Genomic DNA, 20,281 nt, shown 5'->3' with positions numbered 1-20,281 from the left:
CTTTCATTTAGAATTACTGGAAATTATAAACTTTGCGAGATTATTGTCGGAAAGATCGAAGATCGGAAATGATGAATGTTGGCTGTAAGAGATTGACGTTTCAATTGCCGATTCAATTATGATCAGAGAATCAAGCAACGCTTCAAGTTCAAGTAAGAGAGATGAGAAAGATCGTGGAATTGTTTGCCCTTTTCCAAGGGCGGAAAGTTCCGAAACAGCATGACGCGCTTCTCGTTAGTTAACGGCTCCCGTCAGGGGAGTCTATCATCGTTCGATAGTGCTTATGTCTGTATCTATACAGCTAACCAGAGATACCATCGGCAACTTTGGTGTGATTGCGAACAATAGTCGGCCGGTAGGTAATGTTGGCGCATGAGCGTGCAAATTATTTGATCCGGATGAAACAACGAGAAGAATGAGAGAGGGATAAAGTAACAAAGTTGTGAAAGGTACAATGTCTATTTGGTGTTTGAGAAGAGGCAACAAACTTTTTACAATTTTTAAATCAGGACTCTTCTCACATAGAGTATTCATCACAAAAAATATTGCAAAAAAGAAAAAATTATAAATCGAGTAAATAAACCAGTCGTGCCATGCAATTCGGAATCTATTTAATTCAATGGTTTTACAGAGCTACAGAAAAATTCTAAAGATGCATAATACACACAATGTTACAATCTCAAAAGAAGCATCGAACCTTGAGAGGACTGGACAAAGAGGAAATACAGAGAGGATAAAATAATAAAAAATAATTTAAAAAAATTTAATTTTCTCAATTTCAAGATTATTTTTCCCTCCCCTTCTTCTGCGAGCTCGACAAAATTAAACAAAAATAAATCTTCTCAACTTTGAAGATTAATTTTCTCGAGTTCGTGTGAAAGAAGGGCTGCATTGAAGGCTCTTAGATGTTGCGATCGTTGCTTTGAAACTTTATCGTAACGTTTAATGATTAAACGTAAGAGAGAGATCAAAGAGGAACGACAGTATTTAGCGAAGATTGGCCGTGTTCTTCAGGAAATGAAGTACTCGGTGCGCGTTTTGCAACGTCCGACAAACGTGGACGCTACCGCGAACGCTACGTAGTTGTCGGGACGCGGAAGCGTGAAACACGTGGGAATCTTCCGTGTGCGCGCGTACCTCCCCACGTCGTTCTTCTCTTCAGAAACCGCGAAAGTGCTTGCGGATATAAACGAGCGAACGTTTGAAAGATAGAAAAGGGCGAACGCAACCCTCGAAATGGAGAGATAGAGAAGCCCATATATCTCTTAACGGTATATCTTCTCTCTCGGAATTTCAGGGGGCGAATGCAAACTATCGCCGTAGGGGAACGACGGGGGGTCGAGAGAGAAAGGAAAGTTTCCTAGAGGCGGAGGCTGCGAACCTTTTGCACGTTTCTTATACAACGAATAGCCGTCAGTTCGTGCCGTCAGAATCGATCCGAGCAGAGCTAGGAGAGGACTGGACAAAGAGGAAATACAGAGAGGCAATAAGCAGACAAGGACGGGGAAAAAGAGAGAGGATTTTATTACATGCGTAGGATAAAAAAAGATAGTGAAAGTTGAATTACGGAGGTAGGAGTAGTATGTACGAAGTGTGAGTCATCGAGTTGTAGGCAGTAGGAAATCCTCGATTGAGTCAACGAGGAGGAGCAGGCGAATAGAGGATTCTAGGAATCGCGAAGATGCGATGATATCACGGTTGGCAAAAGTCTACATTTTTTAGATAAAATCCATGCCAGTAGTAAAACCGGTATTTTCAGGAAAAAAAATGGCAAAAACTGGTCTTTTCTATTAAAAATGTTAAAATAAATAAAAACGTTAAAATAAATTTTAAAACGTAGTCGTATATAAAATTCAAAAATAAATCTTCTCAACTTTGAAGATTAATTTTCTCGAGTTCGTGTGAAAGAAGGGCTGCATTGAAGGCTCTTAGATGTTGCGATCGTTGCTTTGAAACTTTATCGTAACGTTTAATGATTAAACGTAAGAGAGAGATCAAAGAGGAACGACAGTATTTAGCGAAGATTGGCCGTGTTCTTCAGGAAATGAAGTACTCGGTGCGCGTTTTGCAACGTCCGACAAACGTGGACGCTACCGCGAACGCTACGTAGTTGTCGGGACGCGGAAGCGTGAAACACGTGGGAATCTTCCGTGTGCGCGCGTACCTCCCCACGTCGTTCTTCTCTTCAGAAACCGCGAAAGTGCTTGCGGATATAAACGAGCGAACGTTTGAAAGATAGAAAAGGGCGAACGCAACCCTCGAAATGGAGAGATAGAGAAGCCCATATATCTCTTAACGGTATATCTTCTCTCTCGGAATTTCAGGGGGCGAATGCAAACTATCGCCGTAGGGGAACGACGGGGGGTCGAGAGAGAAAGGAAAGTTTCCTAGAGGCGGAGGCTGCGAACCTTTTGCACGTTTCTTATACAACGAATAGCCGTCAGTTCGTGCCGTCAGAATCGATCCGAGCAGAGCTAGGACTAGTTACGATAAGCGCGAGCAATTTCGCCTCTCCGTAAGTCATGTGTCGATCGCAATAGTAATGTCGGAAGGGCGTATAATGCCACGCTCGACGACGCAATTTATCCGTGGGCCGTAATAAGCCTTCCTCTTCCTCCAAGCGAAAACGAGAACGCGAATGATCGTAGCCAAAATTCTTTCTTTTTCCCATACCTCGCGTCCATATAATGGTACAAGTTTGATCGATAAATATCGAGGCGGTTTCCTGTTTTTATGAGAGCAATTCTGGCTTATGACATCGCGATTACATTTGGGGAAATATAGATTGTTATGGCAGCATCAGCCCTGTCCAAGATCTCAGTGGCGTTTTATGGTACAGCAATTGAAGGGCGAAGATAGGTTCTACGTTTATCCTTATTAATCTTCATAGATAATGCAAAGAATCGAGAGATCTTTTATATAAAAAGGAAGAAAGAAAAAGTTATAAATATCCAATAATTATAATATTCAATTAACCATCCCTTATGAAGGAAATTCGATGAACAATCGTAAATAATGTATATTCATGTACATTATACTTTAAAATAGTTACTCATCTCCTCCTCTATAACTTTAATATAATTGTAATTAATATACGCTATATCTATACACACATAGCTGTTGTTTACTCTGTCAGTGTTTGCCTCCGGTACACTAACGAACCGCTGTTCGGCGTTAATGAGCCCATCTCCGTTAGACTGATTAGTTGCAATAGTTACATCCTACTTAGTTACACAAGGTGGAATAAAAGCCCTTAAGTAGGAAGTATGACGCATTCGCGTATAATTACAAAAGGCGATTTCCTCATAAATAAAATAATGGGTTTAATGACAGCTCAGAATATACAAAAGCTTCGCCAAGGCTTATCAAAACTGAGAAGTTTATGTTGAAAAGATATTTAAACGTAGAATAAAATTGCATTAATTGCGCGTATAATTAGTAATTATATAATTTATACAGTATATATTTTTATTTAATATTATTATTATTAATTAAATTAAATTTTATCATAATTTTGTTACTGTCACTTTTAATTTTCGTTAATCGCATAATTCTATTTTTGACATTTCTCTAGTTTGTTCTCGAATAATTACAAAAATTAGCTAGTCTACAAATTTCAACTTTTAATATACTTCCATATAGATTATATCCTTTCCGATATAATTCGATAATAAACCTTTTTAAATCTATGACAAATGGGAAATTTCACAGTCCGTTATTACCTTTCACGAACGATTCATCGTTCTAGATCTAAATGTTCGTCATCGTACATTCATGATAAAAACGATAGAGATGCACACGCACGTGCGTTACGTAAGACGTCCAGAGGATGACCTTATGTGCCGCATGCCTTTCGTGACAAAGTGTCTTTCGTGATTAACCTCGATAACGATATCGGGCAATCCTTAATGCGGCCGCGGAAAATCGATCCCTCGTTTAGAGTGACTCATTCCTTTCATGAATAGGGATCTTATATATTCATGATAAAAGTTATCTGTCTAATAGAACAAGGTATAATTTATCATTTATTCTAATATATTTCGAAGATGGCAAAAATTTGATCGTAAATTATAAATTACAAAGAGCATTTTATATTCGAATATTGTTTATATTCAGAATTTTATAAAATTATATTTACATCCAGAACTATTTTCAGAAATAATTTCATATCTAGAAAAATTTATATACAAGCATCTTTCTTTCGATTAATTAACTGATCAGCATAATCGCAAAATTTAAATCTAAAGTTAGTCAACACACTTAGATATCGCACGCTTACATAAAAGAAATTTGTGTGCATTCGACAGATTTCTGATCCCTAAAGTCAGATACGCAGCTGGTAGAGATCTTGAAACGTAACCGACGTTTAATCCTCTATCATTATTATCGTTTGTCCGAGCACGATTACGTCTCGTGTCAAAGCGACGGTAAAGTCCGAGAACCGGTTACGACACGCAGAGGCAAACGTACTCTCTTTAGTGTTCGCGATAAAGCACGTACGCGTGCGTCGGAGGCACAAAATAACCGTGCATCATACCTCGTGTTTAAAATCACGTAAGCGATGATGTAATACGCGCCCGCGATGAGAACAATTATATCGCTCTGCTGACGCGCCGCAACAATAATTAACCGCCGCTCTTCTCTCGGTGCAACAGACTCGCGCATAATCGAAGGAGGGATACGAGAAGATGTAACAAATCGCGACATTTCGAAATTTCTTGTATAAAAAAAAAAAAAAAAATTGTAGTCCTCCGTTTCGAAAGTTATTAAATCCACACAAGGAGGGCGTCTATACACAAATCTTGTAAAAAAATTAACCAATCTTTCAGATATCTTTGTTCAAAATTCTAGGTGAAGAGAATATTTTAAAGATCTTTTTTACAACTTTTTAAAATAAATTTTTTTTTATTGTATGCGTTTTCTAATGCTTTTCACTCAAGGAAAAATACAGAGCCATTAAAGATTCAAGTATTAGATTTGCAAATGTACTGAAAAAAAAAACTGAACAGCTTTCGTAAGATAAACAATTTTTTCATTTGCATAACATTTTCATTGTTTATCACTGAAAATTACAATAAAGAATATGTACTGCGTATTCCATAGCGTATATATAAACAGAGAGAGAGAGAGAGAGAGAGATAGATATATATTTATAATATATTTTGAACACATAATTTACAATTTGGTTTATCGGAGAATCGCCGATTATTCACAGTATACGAGCAAAATTATCAAAGAATTCTTTTTTTTAAATTCTCTGATTTTTTCCAGGTACGTAAGATATCCCTGAGAATTTCAAGTTTTCCATGTTTTTCTAGACACCCTATCAAGATCTTCACAATCCATCGAAATTATGAAAATATTATATACAGTCAATATCATAGATTATTCATAATTGGAAGTCTTTAAAATTATTATTGAGATTTTTATTATCGTGTTCAAAACCGGAATATTCTAAAACAACTTACAAGTTTTCCACTGAGCTATAATAATAGTTAAGGTTACAGAGAGATATTTTTCATCTTATTCAATCATCTTATGCAATCTTTTCATTATTTTTTTTTTTTTTAAACAAGATCTTATTCCAGAAAAAAATATATCCTATCGCAGAAAATAAGACCTGTCGAATAGAACGCGATAATTTCGCGATACGTCTCTCTCGGCGACGATGAGACGGGTTACGAAGGGTCAAGGCGCTCGTGATTTTTTCATTCATCGCTTCTTCGTCGACTGGCGGTCTGCATGCGCGGATGTAGAGAAAAAAAAAAAGAGGACGGGAAGTCGTGGAATACAGGAATCCCCGCCTTTATCCGCACAAGTCATAGAGCTCTTATACAGTAAATTATCGCCGGTTCATCCTGTCACCGTTAGGACTGCTCGACCAGGACTAAGAAGCGGGTCAGGGATACGTATGCAGCTAGATATTTTCTCCCTTTTCCCCTCGTTTTGCAAACCGACGCATTTGTCAAACTTGAAGCTTAGAGAGAAACGAGAATAATAAAAAAACATGCTAATTACGAATTAAAATTATCTCCCAATTTTTATGTCTTTAATACGGAAATAAGCAATAGTTTAAAAAATTCATTGAAAGATTCGAAAATATTACGATAAAATTATTTAAAAGATCGAGATACACGATAACTTTACATGCATCTTTGTGATGAATATCAAAAACGTAAAAAATAAAAAGAATTGCACATTTCAGAGAAAGATTATTATATGTCGTTACAATGTTCCGCTCGACATATTGTCGAGAGTGTCTAATCGTTTGCGAGAAACTCCGCGGGTAGTTTAACCTAATCAAGCCTATCTGGCTCGAAAATAGATGCTTTTATCGCGTTTAACGCCTCCGATTTTACGCACGCGAAAACGGGGTTAAGGTCGAAAATACGAAGCAAGTCACAAGTCACAATCAGTATGTCTCGAAGAAATCTCAATTATTTTCACATGGATCTTAATTTATTTTTACGGTCGATCTGATATCAGAAAAGTTTAATTTCAAATATGGGTAATAAACGTTTATGGTTTAAGTACAAATGATAAATGCAATTTTAAACACTAATATTTTGCGAGTTAAATATTCAAGAAGTGAGTGTTAGAGATCAAATTCTGGACAAAATAGATCGATTTTTCGTTAGCCGGAAACCAGACGGCCCGACAGCTGCGAAGTGAGCAGTGCACCTGGTTGTTTATATAGGGTGGTGCCTTGTAACGTTCGCACAATCATTTTCTGCCCGATCAAATCTAATTTTGTTTCCATCCTGTGATCGACAAATATCACGCCAAGTGAATTTTTTACATGTTACAAATCACATCGATCATATTACCAACTATATATATTTTCTCTAAATCTTATAAATCTTAAATCTATCATTTAAAGTTGGAAATAATTCTTAAAAATCTCAGCAATCCACAAATCCGCGTGCAAAAAAATTTTGTTGGCATTGCTATTTCGAAAGAGCACACTCTATATGAACATCCCTCAGTGCTGTATCGTTAGCGACGATAATCGACCAAAATCTCCCTTCGTACGTCACGAGCTTGCCTTGGCTTCGAGAGCCTTATATGTCAAAACGAGGGGAGAGAGAGGGAGAGAAGAAAAAGCTGAGAGACATGCGAACAGCTGTGCGGTCCCTTTTGCGGAGCGTCTTTTAAAACGAGCTCGCTTTGCGATCTCGTCTTTCACGGTTACGTACAAGAAAACATTTTTTCTTCGTGGCTCGTGACTTCGATCCGATTCTCACCGAAGCGTTATTCGCCTTTATTCCAGATTCGTATCATATGATGGAAACGCGGGACGAGAGAGAGTTTTCGCCGAGAGTTGACACCGAACGAAGATTTACGATTAAAGATGCAGCGAATAATGATATCTCCGCTTCGACAATCGTATCCGGTGATTAGATAAATTTTATAACACAGTTATATCGAAAAAAAAGAAAAGAAAAAAGATGTCAGAATAAGTCAGAATACATCTAAATATAAATCCTCGACGATGATTTATATAAAGATGCCACGAATCACGCGATTTCTCTAAAAGTACTCAAACAGTCGAACGCTTCATCGATTGGATATAATTACGTGTCGCTGATAAATGAAAGTTTTCAAGACGTGTTCAAGTACACATCCGAATCCCCGACGACGCTTTCAAGGACGCCATAAATAAGTTTCTTCGATCCAAGTGCTATTCGATATCTCAAAGTGGAACACTTTGACGATCGTGTAAACTGTGACATACGTCGCGGACGAATTAATAATGATAATCACGAATATAAGCATCCAAGAGAGTATGTCTTTTAGAATTCTATTTTTTGGCAATATATCTAGCTTTCCCTCGTTCCTGTTTTTAATACGTCTATATCTCCATATATTTCTGATCTTAAATATTTTCGGCATAATGACTAGAATCGCCTTAAGCAGAACGAGTGATTAATAATTGCCCGTTGCAGTCAAAAAAAAAAAAAAAAAAAAAAAAAAAAAAAAGATTCCTCGATTTCTCAATTAAAATACTTGACACCGAGCGATAATTTCTCGTTTAATTTATCTGCGAGCCGTAATAGCCGATTACAAATTTCACGGCGGAGTCGAACACAAAGAAAAGAGGGAACGACGCATAATTGACCGCGCGCGGTTAAATCGTGCACGGTTAAGTCGGGCGACAAGTGTAATTCTCGGCAATCGGAGTTCTCGATGCCGCGTCGTCTTCTGCGGGGAATTAAAATGCCTGTCGTCGAGCACGTGCTAGTCGGTCGTTAAGCGGGCTCGCCTTTTAACTCGCTGATCGAGCGCCGCCTCCCTCCGAATGTAATTACGATTGCGGTGCGTGTACGCAACAGCCGACGAGTTCGTAACCGCGGATTTAAAAGACAGACGAAACGATCGAAATAACTATGGACCGTCTCTATAAACGTCAGTTAAATTTAATCAACATTTTGCATTCAATTTTCGTTTCCTCTTGTTGAAATTTTTAATTATAGCACTTGATTATATACTGTGTGAAAGAAACATATTTCTTTCTCTCTTAACCTGTTCAGGGTGTCTATTTAAATCTTGTAAAAAGATTCCCTGAAAATTCCCTGACCTTTTTGTTCAAAATTCCAGGTAAAGAAAATATTTTTAAGGCTTTTTAGTGCAATTTCCTAAAATAAGTTTTCTTATTGTACGCGTTTTCTAATATTTTTCACTCATACAAAGAAAAAACACAAAACTACTTAAGTTTCAAATGCTAGATTTACAAATATACTGAAAAAACTGAATAGCTTTCGTTAAGACAAAAATGTTTAACTTGTATAACATTTTCTTTTATTACTAAAAATTAAAATAAAAAAGATGTATTGCATATTCAATATTTTGTTAAGACATTGAAAATATAAACAGAGATAAATATATATTTATAATATATTTAAAACACATAATTCACAACTTGGCTTATCAGCAGATTGCCTACTGCTTACAGTATAAGAGCGAAATTATCGGAGAGAATTTTTTTTTTTTTAATTCTCTGAGTCAATAAAATTCCATGAGAATTCCCTTATTTTTCCAGATACAAAAAAATTCCCTGAGAATTTCAGGTTTTCCATGTTTTTCCAGGGAGTAGACATCCTATTGTTTAATAATTATATAATTCAAGTCTAATGATTGATGATGAATAACTGTCATCTAGAATTTATGGCAGAATTAAAATGCCAAGCAACTATTCTAGAAAAAGACAGAGATCCGCATATGGGAATGCCCTTTTTTTTCTCTCATACACGGTGCAGAAATCCGTACGTGCAGAAACGGCTATTGCTCGTGGGAAAATGGGACTTTTTAAGACGTATACGGCGGCCCCGTACGCATATAACGGGTCGCGCTAAGAAAATGATCAAACCACGAGGCCGACGTTACAGTTAACGCTCTCATTTTGCGATTTACCGCGTCTTTCTTCTCGTCTTTCGCGATATCTTTTCCGCTGCTTCAACACGATTTTAACTCTATATTAATTTTAAAACTTTTAAAGGAGTGCTTGAAAAGAATAAAGGATGCTTCAATAATTTTTCATTAAAAAAATCGCAAAAGCGATTCTTTGCTTATTTGTATTAAAAGATAGATTCGTATTTCTCGTTACAAGTATTCCATGTATGAATTTCATGTCTTTGTCTATCATATTGTATATTTTTTATTCCTCCATATTCTATATATGTTGTTTTATTATTAAGTATAATATTTCCTTGTTACATTATTCTAGACTAGTGTCTTAAAGATACATATTCACCTGACTTTTGCAATGTGAGAGAGACACCCGCATTATATTTTTAATAATGAAGAGGGAAAGGAAGGAGGACTCACCTGCGACAGGAGCTTCGGGAAAGTGTGCGTGTGATTGTTGTGTCCAACCGATCGTTCCGATCTCTGTTGTTGCTGTTCCTGTTGCTGCTGCGTGGCGGCCTCCGATCTTAGATCGTGCCTCCATCTCAATACCCCCATCATAACCGCGGATTATCAGATAAAAATTGCCCCGTTTAAAGACACTCCCTACGTCGCTCTAGATCGCCCTAGATGAAATTCATGAGAAATAACTCGCCGCTAATTTCACTTTGTCCGACGATAACGCGCGTTCCACTTCAACGTGTCCCTCGCTTTCAATCCACTCTACCTTCGATTGTCAGCGAGAACTCTCGTGATCGAGGATCTCCGGGTTGAGAACTCGGACCTTGCCGAGTCTTGTCGAGTGGATAGAATTTACTTTCTATCCCGCGGCGTGTAGGTGGACAGGTAGGTGGGATAGGTGCAGTCTCGTCGAGAATAGCCGTTTCACGAAGCACGTTGTCGCGTAGATAAATATTTTCGGGAAATTCGGATGTAGAAGCTATTCGCTAGCTATTTCTAAGATCCCGGTGCCAACTTCGCGCCTAAAGATTCGACAATCCGTGCGTGCGCTTGTTGACGTCACGGAAAGATCTCGTCCGCCGATTACATTCTGCTCCGACTCGGGAGATCGAAGGAATCCTTCGATAAAGTTTCGGGAGATTTCTCTTTCGTAAACGGGAGTTCTACTCGTCGTAGGGTGCGCAGAGAGATGGCGGTCCCGAAAACGGCGTAGAATCGCAGGGCCCCAAAAAGCCTGAATTCGGACGATCGTCGTCGCCGATCGCGGTGGCTGTCATCCTGCGCTCCGAATTTCACACCGCTACCTTCACACAATTTCCACAAGTTTTCAGTCTCTCTCACTATACTTTTCGCACACGAGAATTCGTACGAATATCGTCGAGCGAGGTCAAAGTAGAAAGCCGTCGCGACCAAGATCGCGAAAGGCGAAGGCGCGAAGAGATCCTGCACGGTGCAACGCGCGGGAGCAACTGCGCGCGTCGCGCGGTAGGATACTGAAGGTAGGCGCGAGACGAGCGGCCCCACGTGACCTTACGCCGTGAGTTCAAAGACGCGACTGAGCGCCTGGCGCGTCTGGCCAGTCTGGCGGAGCGTCGCGGTGAGCGCGTCGAGCCTGACAGTAACGGACGAAGAAAACTGGAGGGCGAACGCCTCCTACTTTTGCTCGTCGAGAGGAATATCTTGAATGGAATGAAATTCGATTATATCGAGTTTATACTATATCTTCTCGTACAAAAACAGTCGCGGCAGATGTCTCGATAATCTCTCAAAGAATCTTTATTTATTTCCATTCAGTATGCAATATATATTTATTTTTTATTCAGCATACAGTATGATATTACTGTAACATGTCACACAAAGACATGAACTTGCATTCCCATTCGTCGAAAAATTTATCAAAAATGATCTTTATATTTAATAGAACGTTTTAAATAAATGTTTCAGTGATATACCGTCATTATTTTATTTTGTAAATATTTTTTTTCGTTGGAGAAATATACGAATTAAAAACAGAGGAAAAAAGGGAAAAAAGAAGAAAGAAAGAAAAAAACAAGGGCAGAATTTATGCCGCGTTTTTACATATTGCTTTTATATATTTTCACTTGCACGTATTTTTTCATTGAAAATAATTATTTTAAATTATTTTCAAGCGAAAAAAAATAAGGAGGACGATAAAGATGTTGCACCTTCCTCTCTATATCCGTCATTGCGTCGTACTCTGCGCCATACCCCTCGTCTCGACCGACAGTCCTCACTGACAGCTCCCCTTCACCCTTTACCCCTCGGCGCATCGGTCTGTTGTCCAACCGTTCTTAAAACTACTCCCACCGTCGAGTCTGCAATCGTTGCCATGGTCGCCCCATCGAGCGCGTAAACTCGATTCTTCGTAAACCGTATTACAAACTTCTCTCTAACCGCACTATTCCCAATCAATTAGGTCAGGTCGGGTCGTGAAGCGGCAACTTCCGGCGCGCTTACCTGACCGACCGGAAGCACTGCGTCCCTCCTGCCTCGTTCTTCGGATAGTGCGTCACGTTTTACCGCGTTGCGCGAATCAGCGACGCGTTTCGGAGTTTTCGTTCCCATATAATTATTTACTACTTAAAAAAAAACTTTTTTTTTTTTGAACAGGTCTGGACAAATGCGGCGACTGGCGCCGCATTCAAGACTTTGAAAAGAGAAACCCTTATCCGAATGCAGAATCTTTCCTCACTTTGCTTGTTTACGTGATTTAGAAAACCTTGCACGCTTTGTATGTAAATTGGCGTGAAAATGTGCTTGCCTTTTTTTGCAATGTCAATTGTTCTGTTCCATCTATATTTTGCTTCGAGTTTATCGCATGCGACACGTATATGTCTCAGTTTTTCACGAAACATTTAAATCTCGCGTAACAGTTTTATATTTAAAAAAAAGTTGACTAGATACAAAACTGCATCATTTTTTTTCTCTAAAATACATCCGAGAAAAGTTTCATAAAAAATCTCTACACTGATGCAGATAATCGTCATGTGCGGTTAATTAGACTTCTAAACCCCATTTTATTTATAAGACAGAAGTAAAAAGTTTTTTATAGGAAATAGCGGTCCACTAATGCAACATTAATTATATTAAAGTGCAATAACATATACATAACGCTCCGCGGTTGAAATTCGTTCACGTACACGGGAACCTTTCAAGAGCAAGGTGAACCCTTGGCATTCACATGGTAAGGACAGGTGGTGCGGAAGGTGAAACCAAGAGGAAACGGACGCCGAGTTTGTGGCAATGTAGGGAGAACTAGAGAGAGAGAGAGAGAGAGAGACACGAAGAGAGAGAGAGAGAGAGAGAAAAGAAGAGAAAGAGAGAGAAAGAGAGGCCGGATGTCCTTTCGTGGTCGACTTACTTCGTTGTCGACGAGGCTTCTCATTTCTTTGTGTCCACGTCTCTTTGTTTCATTATTTTACCAACTTTTCGTGCCCGAAAACTCGAAAGCGTCAAAAACTCGTTCCCTCCCGCTATTTACATACGCGACTCTTCAAAATTGTAGGCTTTGCGAGTAGGTAGGTGAATACAGATGAGTATCGCCTCCACCATGTATATTTCTCTTTCTCTCTAGTGAAAAAAAAAGGAAAAAAAAGGAATCTGTGTAAAGATTTAAACGCGACTCGAACAATATGTTGCGCCATATGTACGAACATAATGGCGAATGAAATCGAATTTGAGCCACTCGGATTAGAGAGAATTGTAGATTGCAAGAGGATTAACGAGTGAATCAGATATTAAATTGTAACTCGCTTCGATCGATTTCGAATTATCCTCCGATAAAATGTGTAATTATGCCGATATCGTGATAATTATACCGATCACTAGAAAACGGTCGCGCCTGAAAGCTTGGTGATTACACGACACATTTTAATCTTTTATTAGGTAGAAGATTAGTTAAAATTCAAGAGAGAGAGAGGGGGGGGAGAAGAGCTGATAGTCGAAAATGGATGAGCACGCGTAGTAGATATCAATATCGGGTTTTTTTTTCACAAATTTATATCTGAACTGTTTGTGAAATTTAGAAAGAATGTTTTTCTGTGGCGCCTATCCATGTTAAGGCCAATCATACTTGTTATAAAGTTTGGCTGTGGTAGACAGAAAAAATTAGCGGCAAGAAACAAATGAATATATAATCCTCACGTCTAACATATTTGTATAACGCGCTCAATCTATCTAGCTCTTTTAAACAATTTTTCTCAATTTTTCGATGCTGCAGTTATAATTGGCAGTTATATTTCTCACAAAGATCGTTCTGTAGTATCGAAACTCATATTTATCCAATGCAGTGATTAACATTTGGCAATGGGACCTAAATTTTCTAGAAGATATTATTAGAATGTTGCTGCTATAAATTCTATATGTAACAGACAATATTCTAACAGATACAAAAAATAGCGATAAATTTTTGTTGTGACACCTAGAAATCTACCTATATCAGCAAGACATTTTTTTGAGTGTCTAAAGCATGTAACTCGCCCTCTCTTCTAAACTAAAAATTAAACTATAGATATAAATAATTTGATATAATCTCGTTATTTTTGATTAAATGCAAATATTAGTTAAAATTTATGCGCGATAAAATAATTTTTATTTTAAATCTTGAAGATACTTGAACCCATTGTTTCGTGATTCTTCTGCCATCTAGCGGCGGCTCCATAAAAACACTTCTTTCTCTAATTAAAGTTAATTAAAATTAACTAACATCAAAAAGGTTTTAATTTCAGTTTCAGCAAGTTTTTCGGTTCTATATCTATGTTTAAATATATCATTGATTAAAAAACAATTGTTTAAAGTTTAAACTTACAACATAAAGATAAACTAAAATTTTTTCAAGTTAGACAATTTTAACAGTTCCTAATCATTTCTCTTATTTGATTAAATATGTAATTTATATTTCATTTTATATTAAAAAAAAAAACTATTAAATATCCTTTTATAGTCGTTGATAAGAAAGAAAACTAACCTCTTTTTTATCTCAAGTCGATATAGCACCGTGTATGTATCGTCGACACGATAGGGATTTCTATCGTCTCGATTAAAACTTCCTGCATTATCGGCAGCAAAAATATATCTGCCGATCGGGTAGATGCGAAGTAAACGCGGGAGAAGAAGAGCGAATTCGGTAAGTAAAAAAGAGCGAATGCTTCTCACGAGCTCGTGGGATAGCATGTGGCACACAGATGATTACAGACCGCGTGTTGAAATCCGGATCGCGATTCGCCGACGAGAAAGAGAAGTAGAAACGCGTAATATTTCTCAAAAGCAGTTCCCATATGCGCAACTTCCTGCAGACGATCATTTTTTTTTTTTTTACGTATTCGCAACTTTTCCCACGAGTATAAAAGTCGCTTAACTTCTGCCATTAAAAGGGAAGACCCAACTTAAGTCGACAATAAAACAGCGAACTGCAGCGTAATCATGATTGATTAAATAAAGAGTGATTGCTCCAACTAAGTCCTTGTCGTTTTAGATTAAATTTAAAATTAATTAAATTTTAAGAAAGCAAAATTTTATTCGCATTTTCAAGACTTTGTTCGTCCAAATGTCAATTAAGTTTTAGCCTTAAATAATTCTTCAACTGTTGACACTTTGCCGTTTTAATTAATTATATACAAAAAAGTCTCTAACCTCAATTATTTATATTTTAAAAACTCAACTTCCTGCCATCGGTATTTTTTCTTTAATATTTATTGTTAAGAGAACAAACAATTTTTCTGAATTGTTCTGTATAATTAATTCTCTTTTTTGCAGTATCATTCGATTTTATGTCAAGCGTTCAATCAATCATCGTAAAATCATCGAATGCAAATTTTTCCATTTCGATCTGGAGAATGTATTCCCCTCTGTCGAAACAATTTAACACACGACTAGTAGTTTTCACCTTCTATCGAAACGAAAACGAATTGTCTCAGCCCGATAGGGAATCAAGCAGCGCGCGATCGAACGATTCGTCTCGAGTTTTTCGCCTGCATCCCGGCAACCGTGACGGATCGCGTTGTTCATTCATCTTCGGGGTTCCTTCTTCCCTCTCGCTCGCGTTGTCCATTCATTCATCTCCGGCTCGTTCGCGCGCGAATGAGCAGGCTGTCGTCTCGAACGAATGCACACACATCGTCACGCGAGATTTACATAAGCGACTCGACAATAATTGCGCGCAAGAAACGGACAATTAAGACTCATTTGAATGGATCAGCTTGAAAAGTGGCGAGTTATCTCTTTTGAAAAGTTGAAGAAATTAATTTCGTTTTAGTAAGCTGTTGCATCGAATATAAAAAAAAAAACATAGAAAAAATATTTGTTGGATTATTATTAAGATTTCTTTATATTTTTTTTAATTTTATAAGACTTTACAATCAAAACTGCAAAAAACGTTTTTCTAATTCCTGTAAAATTTCTATGAAGTAACACAAATTTACGTGTATCGTGATATTTTAGTTTTTAATATTTCAGATATATATATGTATTTATAATGTTGGTCACGCGCGACGCGTTGAAACTTTGGGACCATTGTTGATCTCATATCAGGCGCATCGAAGCGATTATTTAGGATTAAATTGACCGTGAAGGCGTGAGATGGAAGCAAAATGTCGTAAATTTAGATATAATTTAGCTTTTAGCTGCTCGTTTGATCACGGTTAAACGCGTGATATTTGAAAACGAGGGGCCAACAGTTCTGTTCTTTCGAGATATACGGGCACCGGTATCGCGTAAGTATTATTATACGCCGTAAGTTGTTTTAAATTAAAAAATAACGATTATATCATAAACGTTTTTACTTTTATATTTACTTTTAAATACATAGTTATATTTAGAATTAAAAAACGTAGTTAAAAACCAGGCGCTTAATTGTTTTTGTAGAAATTTTTTTATTCCTTTTATAGGAAGAATTTTATTCAAAAAAGCTTCCTCTTATGTGTATATCATAGATATACATTTTAATATAAATTTTAGTATCTAAATCTTATCACACATACCTGAGAAAAGTATGACGGTAGAACGCAGCGTTGATCGTCGAGACGTGAACTTTGTACTCGCTCGAGTAACTCGAACAGATCCTGCGTTGTGCTCTGTAACAGATTTTTCAGATTCCTTGAATCTCCGCTTCTTTTTTTCCTTTCTCTTATGTCTGCCGTTTTTGTTTTTTTTTTCATAATCGCATTCACACATAATTAAATTATTTAATTATGTCATATTAATTAAACATAATTACAAACTAGTAAAGTATTGAGAAAGTTTCAATTAAAATAATGAGAACTCACTTTGACTTTCTCCGGATTGGAGCCTTGTCTGTCATCTTCCACGGTGGTGGTTCGCCGCGATTCGGGCTCGTACACAGATTGCTCCAACTGCTGCCTTCTGTAAAATAAACAAGTCAGATAAAAGATTAGTAGACAGTCTTCATAAACGAAACATCAAATCTCATATGTATGTAAAAACGCAAGATGACATGACAGATACTGTGACATATCTTACAAGAGAACCTCGTGAATCCGAAAATTCTGATAAAACTTTATAGACATGTAGAAGGGGTCAATAGATGAATTTAGAAATTTTCAGTTGTGGCCCAAAAACTGTTCTAAGGGAGTGACGAAAAAAAAAAATTTTTCTGTTTGAAAGAATAATTTTTTCAAATTTTTATTAATGTGGTTAAATAGAGCTGTTTTTATCATAACTTTTGTATAAAACATTTTTTGATATCTTTGATAGTTTTCGAGATATATCGAGAAAAGCAAAAAGCCGCTTTACATATGAGGACTTTCGTCCCTTATTATTAGAACCATTTTGGGCCGCAAAATTTCTAAATTCATCTATTGAATCTTGCAAAAATTTCCCTGATCTTCCAGATATTTTTATTCAAAATTCCAGGTGAAAAGAATATTGATAAAATATATCAAAAACTCCACTCCTTTTTTAAATATTATTCCGCATTAGCAAATGCATATGTAATTCAATAATCAATTTTTTCGTAATCGATCTCTCTCTCTCTCTCTCTCTCTCTCACCGGTACACTTCTCAGCCGAGTCTATCTCGAGAAGTGCACAGGGTTAAACGCAGCCGGCGAAAAAATCTCGCTTCTCTCGGCGCGCGATAGATATTGGCCATTTCGAAAACACGTTCCGATCGATCGATCGATCGATCGATCTACCGGCGCGCGATCCCATAAGGCAAAGTGCATCATTACCGGTTGTTGTGTATTAAGAAATAGACGTATTAACATATTTCCGCGCGCGGAGGCACATAATAACTCGCTCCGTATGTAAGTTACACCGATATTATTATGAGACATACTACTTTCTCTCTCTCTCTCTCTCTATCTCTTCTGTAGGCCATAAATGATATTGCGGCGACGCGTGAGTAAATCTTAAGGTGAAACGTTTTGTGAGGCTCGACTCGGAGCAGCCATTTATGAGAGGAAAACCTGCGGTAGACACTTGGCGCGATAAATAACGAAGATAAAAGGTAAAGTGAAATATATTGTGGCGCGCATAAGACACATAATTCGTACACTGCGTATATGTATGTGTCGCTGATAATGACAAGGTATTATCAAAACGGATAAATTAATTTCCTTATTGCTCAATGTTTCGGCGAGAAAACGATACTTCATCTCGAGTCTTATATTAGATCCAGTAACATTATATAAAAATGCTAGTGACACTATAAAAGTAATATACTATGAAAGAACTAAGAGTTAAATTAATCTCGAATGAGTTAATTATATGTTGATGGAACTGTATCATTTCATAAAAACTCATTATCAAGAGTTCTAGCTTTACTTTCGATAAGTTTTTCATCTCGGTTATGCGCTTGATATTTCTTTCTTTTTAAAGATAAAACTTTTTCTAGAGCTGAAAAATATACAACCAAAAATTTCTTAACGTCTGACAAAAATTACACGGAAAGTCTTGCAAAGGACAAAGCGAGACATTATTTCGCGCTTCAGGCAATTCGAGGTAATTTCTTTCTTTAATGGCCAGAACAATTTGTCCAAATTAACAAAGCTTTTCTTCTCTCTCTTCTCGAGCTATGTAACACACTCTTAATAATTCACGATTTTCCATAAAATAATATGTCAGCTTCATGTACATGCGTTAATTACACGTGTTAATATTGTACATTCAAAAGTTTGATGTTGGAGATTCAACGGTAAATAGTTGCCGACAAACCAACAAACTTACGACAATGAAAGAAAGAAAAGTGATCCCGGATTCATTAGGAAATACTCGACTGTAAGCGGCAACGTGCAATTTTCTGAAATACTCTGTCTATAAATTCTAATAAGGCACCGAGACCCTAGTCGAATTGAGCCCGAGTAACTACTCGGAATGCTCTTCTGCATAACGCAAACTCTCTGACTGCGAAACGAGTATTCACGTCAGAGGCGTAGGTTAGTCTCTTTTTTTTTTTTTCATGAGAAGAGAAAAACCCAGAAGAGAAGCATAAAAGAAAACGTTAGCTGGATTCTCATTTAATATGGAAATATCTTCTTTAGATTCGAAACTAGATTAGTAACTAGATTGGTGAATAAATATTTATTTCGCATAAATATTTATTTTTAAAGCACGCTTCGTATAATTAAAATTTTTTATTTTAATATTATATTAAAATGTTTGCTTTAAAATAAGGTTAACATTTTTAAAAAATCGATCATTCGAAATTTCTGAGAATCAATACACCGTTTTTCATATTTTGTACACCGCAATTTTTATATTACAATGCGTTTGCAAAAATTTATAACGTGTAACAATATCAATCCAAGGAAAACGATTTATAAAAATCTAGAAAAAGTTTTTTCTTCCCCTTTATTGTGTTTGTTGAAATTTATATAATTCAACAATTCGAGCTTACGCCACTGCGTTCATTCCAAATACTCGCTGACCAAAACGCAACGAGCGAGATCGAGAGAGGTGCAATATAAGCGAGATAGCAATTATCCAGGCTCTGTGTGCCGCAAAGAAATAATCGCTTCGTACGATCGTATTTCTATCGCGGAGAGAACTCGGCCTCGCCAAAGGATCGAGAGGAGCGAGCACGAGAAAATCACGCGTAAGACGTAAAGCCGTAAACGACCGCCGTCGATTCATTGGTCATTCTTCGAAATTCAAGGGCGCGAGCCGGCTCTATCCGAGCGTTAAATTGTTGAATAAATTGAGTGTATGCACGAAACGCACGCAATCCGATTAATCGAAATGCTATTATTAACTGCAATTAATTCAAAATAAAAGAGAATTCGAAGAATAATTTTTCGACCAAGACCAAATTAAAATTAAATGTTGGAATAAATATTATCCAAGTCACAGTTCAATGAGATCACCTAATTCGGGACATCCCTACGAACCAAGAATGAGCTAGACAGAAACAAGACGAGCGGTCACAGCATCTGGCGACAGCTGCGGACATTTTAGGATGGCAACGATGACGACGTCATCTCGGCGGTGGCATCCTTTCGTTCGTGGTTCATTGCATCGACCTCGTTCGAGGAAAAAGAGAGAAAAATATTGCCCCACAATTGCGCGCAGTTCTTTCTAAATTCGCTAACGATTTCACGGCAGATTAGCAAATTAAGCACATGTGAGATAAGAAATATCCAAATAATTTCGAATATTTTTTTCGAAACGTATATGTGAGTTATATGTGAGTATATTTTATCTAATATTTTATTTTTTAATTCATAATGTGTGTTTATTTAACATTTTCCATTTATTTTTTTTAATGTTCGAGCGAGGATATTAAATCTTTATTATATTTATTTTAACGAGTCATCTATGTGTATGTATTATTTCTAGTATTTTTTAAATATACATATATTATTCTATTTTCGATAATATATATATAAAATTATATATATATATATATATAATATATTATTTTATTTTATTCTATATATTTA

General features: G+C 36.9%; 1 protein-coding gene across 4 annotated transcripts in view; it reads right to left on the bottom strand.

The window, feature by feature from the left end:
• LOC115243015 overlaps nt 1-20,281 on the bottom strand; it is a 112,074-nt gene that overhangs the window by 7,646 nt on the left and 84,147 nt on the right. For all 4 annotated transcript variants that reach the window (XM_029819660.1, XM_029819664.1, XM_029819662.1 and 1 more), the window contains 2 exons: nt 16,650-16,746; nt 16,365-16,457 (listed from right to left, as the gene is read on the bottom strand). In XM_029819660.1, coding sequence (XP_029675520.1) covers nt 16,365-16,457; nt 16,650-16,746 — 190 coding nt within the window. The remainder of the gene's footprint in view (nt 1-16,364; nt 16,458-16,649; nt 16,747-20,281) is intronic.

The sequence above is a fragment of the Formica exsecta genome, unplaced genomic scaffold (genome assembly GCF_003651465.1).
Source record: "Formica exsecta isolate Colony F162 unplaced genomic scaffold, ASM365146v1 scaffold667, whole genome shotgun sequence".
Classification (NCBI taxonomy): domain Eukaryota; kingdom Metazoa; phylum Arthropoda; class Insecta; order Hymenoptera; family Formicidae; genus Formica; species Formica exsecta.
This window is presented reverse-complemented; position numbering and strand designations above follow the sequence as displayed.